Source organism: Medicago sativa, chromosome 1, assembly GCF_051527215.1.
Source record: "Medicago sativa cultivar Bolivia chromosome 1, Bolivia_mono, whole genome shotgun sequence".
Classification (NCBI taxonomy): Eukaryota; Viridiplantae; Streptophyta; class Magnoliopsida; order Fabales; family Fabaceae; genus Medicago; species Medicago sativa.
Window position 1 is genome coordinate 72405674 of NC_140749.1, and position 5093 is coordinate 72410766.

A 5093-nucleotide genomic window follows, 5' to 3' on the forward strand; every position below is an offset into this window, starting at 1 on the left:
CTTTCCCATCATGGGAAAAAAGAGTCCATTCCCATACTAAACGTCACCATTGATCATTATTAAGAATGTTAAATAACAATAAGAATCTTGATTAAAAACAACTGTCTCTAACAAGGACGACTCTTAAAGGAATGAAAGGAAGAGGAATAAGGTGGCTCCATTCCATATCCCAACTGGATTTAGAGGGCTCCACGGTCACTAGCTTTTCCCTTCAAAACAAACTTCAGCTTTGATTCTCTTGAAAGCTTCTTTTCGATCTTCATTAATGGCTGCTACTTTTTGTTATGTGTAACGAATGACGACAAAATGACTCACATTTTTTAAATCACGGTGATACAAAATATCATGGTTCGATCTCAACATCATGGCAACTTAATTTTGTCAACCAAAAAAAAAACGACTACTTAATCAATAAATCTTACAAGGAAGGCTTTACTGTTCTTCGAAGGATCCTGTAGATCGACCAATTTGCAAGGGTTTTCCCTTTACCCACGAACGTTCAGTTTTCAAATTGCTGGTGTCGTTTTCGTCAAATCCATAGCGTCTCTTGCGGGTCCATGGAGAATTTGGTGTCAGGGTAGATCCTTACAGTCATGGTGGACCTTGCTCGCTCCTTCCCGATAAACTTTTACTGCTTGTCAGAGTACCTTTGATTGTGTCAAGGTCGGCGCGTTTCATGGCAGATCAGTAAGCACGAGCTATATTATTTCTTGCTTGTGGGGTTTCCATATGAATAATTGAGTTCCTTCCCCGGTTTATTTAATTTGTCAGTAGAAGTTATGTGTGGTTCTCATTTACTATATAAGCTTTCCTTGTGTGTGTTTGCTCCATCGTCTCATCCCTCTGCATTTTAGTTTTCTGTTTGTGAACTTGGTCGAGAAATCGCTTGATTCTTTGTTCTGGGTATGGTTTTGATTTTTGTTTATTGTGTATTGATTAATTGTTTTTATCTACTTTTGTAGGAAATCTGATTTGTTTGTGTTTCCCATCTCCTATTCAAGCTGAAACAGATTGGGTAGGAAAGTTCCAAAAAGAATTTGCAAAACTTCTTCATGACCGGCAACAAACACAAACAAGGAGGTAAAGTTCCGTCTTTGTCTCATTCCCTTAATTCTCAATTTCAGAATATGATTTTGTTCTTTCAAAGGTATCAAAATCCATTTTTTCTCATGTTTTGTGTTTATTTTTCATTGTTGCATCTTCTTCAAATCTTGCATTTTTGTGTATTTTCACATCAGCTATATATAGTTTAGTGATTCACTTATTGATGTTTCTGTTATGCTTATTGATTGTGTGTGCATTTCAAATCTAATTTAATCATATCTTTTAATCTTGTGTTGCTCTTTCAGTTTCATATATGCACACAATGTGTTTGATAAAATGCAGAAGTGAATCATCATCAACATTAGCATCACCTGGTTTGATGCCCTTCCTTTTTTTTTTATTCATGAATATTTCAATAAACTTGCTTATTAGTTTTTTATTTGTTTTGCCATAAGACCAATCCGTATCCTGCACACATAGATTGGTAAATTTCTAAATTATCTTTCTTTTTTCTTTACTCATCAGATTTATTTGAAAAGAGAGGGAGAGAAAAACCTAATTTCAACTAACATGCAAGAGTTTAAAACAATATAATTTATCATGATTAAATTATGATCAAGAGTAAACTTCCACACATCTCTGCTTATTGCTTAATCAAGCCTTCTTTATTGTTTTAATCAGATTCAACTATATTTCTAAGTTTTCTCAAAAGGAGTTGAAATCTTTTCATGGGTTAAACACCAAAGTAAAGCAAATATTTGTAGTATGGTTTTAGTTTTTATATATACATGTCATCAGTTGAAGTTAATATAGTCATTAGTTAATATATTATCCTTTATTTTGATTTACATCGTTATGGACCTATGGTGATGTAGACGACTAGACGATGATATTTCTAATTTCAATTTGATTTCTGTTAGTGTAATAAATGTCTACTTGCAAATGATTTGATTTGAACATTTCCTGCATGTTTTTTTATAATATGCAGAGCAACCTTAGTGCACCGGAAATGTTCAAGGAGTTCACATGGTATTCTATTACTTTTCATACTCTGAAAGCCTTTTATTATGAGTATGTTCAGTTGCTATTAGTATTTCTATCTTGGTGATTTCATTTATGAATGATGGATCAATAATTTCTTGCTAAAATTTATGTACTTCTGCTTTTCTTCTATCTACTATACATGATGATATACAAAACTGACATAATAGTTTGGAACTTGGGTTTAAATATTTAGTTGTAATATATGTAAAATTGTTCTACGGAAGGGAGGAAAGTGGCATAATGGTTGAAGTTGCTATCATTGGTTTGAGCCACTGAATTAACCTGCTACTAATGCTTGGCGAGAGAGCAAATAAAACATATTTCCTATGGATTCAACCCTTTCACTGTATCCCACTGTCTCAGCCGTTTTATAGTACTAGATTGCCGTTTAGGTTAAATTCTTCTGGAACGACAATAGATATGGCAAGTATAAGCTTTATACAATATGAATTTTTGGATTGCCTTTGTCATTAGGACTTAGGTTGTGACAGGGTATGAAATATAACAAGGTGTTAGTTCTAAATTTGTTGACTTTACCTACTTTAATAAAAAGTTTGTAGATTTCTTGAGTTATCCTACTTACTATTATACACTTTTGAAAGAAGAAACTTATACAGTGTGTACTTTGAAAATTTCTCGAGTTCCAAATTTTCTATTATTTCAAGAATCCTTTTATGCTGGACTTTACTGCTTTTTCCCCTTTCTGCCAGTTCAAAATTCACAAATATGCAATGTAAGTTCTATAAAAGTGTTATCTTTACCTTCAAATCCTTCAAATGATGCCATGTTGTTGTTTTTTATTGCACGTCACATGAAGTGGAGAACTAAGCCTAACTAGAGGGACTTGAGGAATTTCAAATTCGAATTTATGGCTTGCCTGTATCAGAAGAAAGTTTTCATTGGTGCTTATAAGAGGGTGAATTTCACATGAAGTGGAGAACCAAGCCTCGCTAGAGGGACTTGAGGAGTTTCAAATCTGAAATTGTTGCTTGCCTAACAGATGAAAGTTTTTATTGGTGCTTACGAGAGGGTGAATTTAGGACTAAATAGGGGTTTCACTTTATTGTCTTACTACTTAGTCATGCTAAAATTAAGCCACCCTCAGGTTTAGTATAAACTATTCATATTTTACATGTCCATTTACAACCATTAAAAACTCTGAAAATTGTAGGCTTGGAGAACCATTCTCCAACAATGTCAAATTGCAGGCTTGGGGAACCATGCTCCAACAATGTCAAATGCTTGGTCTGGGTCTAAACTGTTTATTAATGATGATTCCATTGAGGAACTCAAACAATTTAAGGAAAGGTAACCAATTAAACATAAATCAATTTTGAGTTATGTATACAATGTTATATAAATTGAGTTAAGTATACAATATTATATAAATTCTTAGACAAGCATCACAATTTTCAAAGGTTGCCTGTTATTGAAGCTATTGTTTGTGAAAGGCAGGCATCACAGTTGCAGTCAAATTCTCTATTTTTACCTTTTTATTTATAGCTTTTTGGGTTTTATTCAGTTTCAGAATGTGATTTTCAAGCAGGCCAATTCTCTATTATTAATTTAGTTCAGTAGCATACTTTCAAATTGATTCAGACTTAGAATTGTGTTTGGTTGATAATGATATCCATAAATTGAACAAGTAAAAAGAAAATTTTGAAGTGATTTAGACATTTAGTATTACTGTTATTATTATTACAAGGTTGGTTTAAACTTGTGTTTTGTTTACAGATTAATTCATCATGACTGAACTTTACAAGGTCATTCACGGTTGGTTTTATGACAGCTGCACTAAATGCACCAGGAAGGCTAAAACTCCAAATGGCCAATTTAAATGTGATTGTGGACAAGTTTTTGAACAGGCAATCCCAAGGTAAAAAAATATACATGTCTTTGTGCTTATGGATATCATGATGGAATGTGTGCTACTTGATTCGATAATTGACATGGTAGTTTCTTTTGTTCACAGGTACAAATTTCCAATTGTAGGTCTTTTTATCAAGTAGGTCTCAATTTGATTGAAGATTTTATGATGAGAAAGAACATAAATAGTGGTTAATGAAATCTGATGGGAACAAACACCAAGTTAATTTTATCAAATCATAGAACTCTCCAATTAATGCAACATGGATGGATTTGGACACTTCTGTCAATGAGACTGTGGCCAATTCTGTAATTGTCACTATGTTTTAAGGACTAACTTGGGTTTGTTGTTGTTTTAAGTTTTAATCTTACTAATTCTATATGTAATTTGGAGTTTAGAACTTTGACATAATCTATGCTTTTTTATTGATAAACTTATTGGAATAATCGAAGCATTTTCTGGATTATATATATCAATGTATTTGGTATTAATATTCATCAATGTATTTGATATTACTTTGAATATTTTCTGGATAATTTTGATAGTAATTACTTTAAATATTTATCAATGTATTTGGTATTAATATTAATGTATTTGTTGGGACGTGCTTCATCCGAAAATTGAGATGCGAATGTACGTTGTCGATACACGCTTTGTCAAGCATCGTAGTACGATTGTATGTTGTTCTGACTTGTGTTGTCCGAAGATAAATTTAACTGTGCGTACGCGCACGGGTCACACACTAGTTATTTTACACATGGTAAAAATATTGCGATTGTTAAGCGACCGTTGCGGCGAGAATTCAAGCCCTAACTTTTCTCTTTATTTGTGTAAATTTTCAATCACTATTACTATTGTAATTTCGTCTATTTACACACATACAAAAAAAAATCATCAATTATAAATTTGAACCGATATTTGATTGATTGAGAATGAATAACGCACGTTAGTTTTTAAAATAGTACTATTTTGTTGTACTTGTTTCATATCTATCAAATTTTGACTTTGAAAACTTGATCGGTCTAACACATATTGAAATTCAATGCGAATTTTAAAATGAGGCTTTTGAATCAAAAACAAATATTTTATTTAAGTTTAATTATTCGGTGAGACAAAATTATTTACTAAAATTAGGTTT

General features: G+C 32.2%; 1 protein-coding gene across 23 annotated transcripts; it reads left to right on the forward strand.

Annotated features, from left to right (window-relative positions):
• The first annotated feature begins 407 nt into the window (after positions 1–407).
• On the forward strand, positions 408–4477 carry LOC146957119 (uncharacterized). 23 transcript variants are annotated; one of them, XR_015022246.1, is made up of 8 exons: positions 408–903; positions 1002–1080; positions 1350–1418; positions 2033–2115; positions 2906–3193; positions 3297–3396; positions 3823–3964; positions 4061–4477. XR_015022246.1 is itself a non-coding variant. In XM_085734186.1 (8 exons), the coding sequence occupies exons 5-8, from the start codon at positions 3089–3091 to the stop codon at positions 4078–4080; spliced, it is 312 nt and encodes a 103-aa protein (XP_085590312.1). In that variant the 5' UTR covers positions 408–687; positions 963–1080; positions 1350–1418; positions 2033–2115; positions 2906–3088; the 3' UTR covers positions 4081–4477. The 23 variants fall into 23 exon arrangements, 8 of the variants coding, with proteins under 8 accessions (XP_085590312.1, XP_085590293.1, XP_085590331.1 ...); XR_015022225.1 differs by having other exon boundaries at positions 408–687; positions 963–1080; XR_015022221.1 differs by having other exon boundaries at positions 408–687; positions 963–1080; positions 2033–2073.
• Positions 4478–5093: the final 616 nt, after the last annotated feature.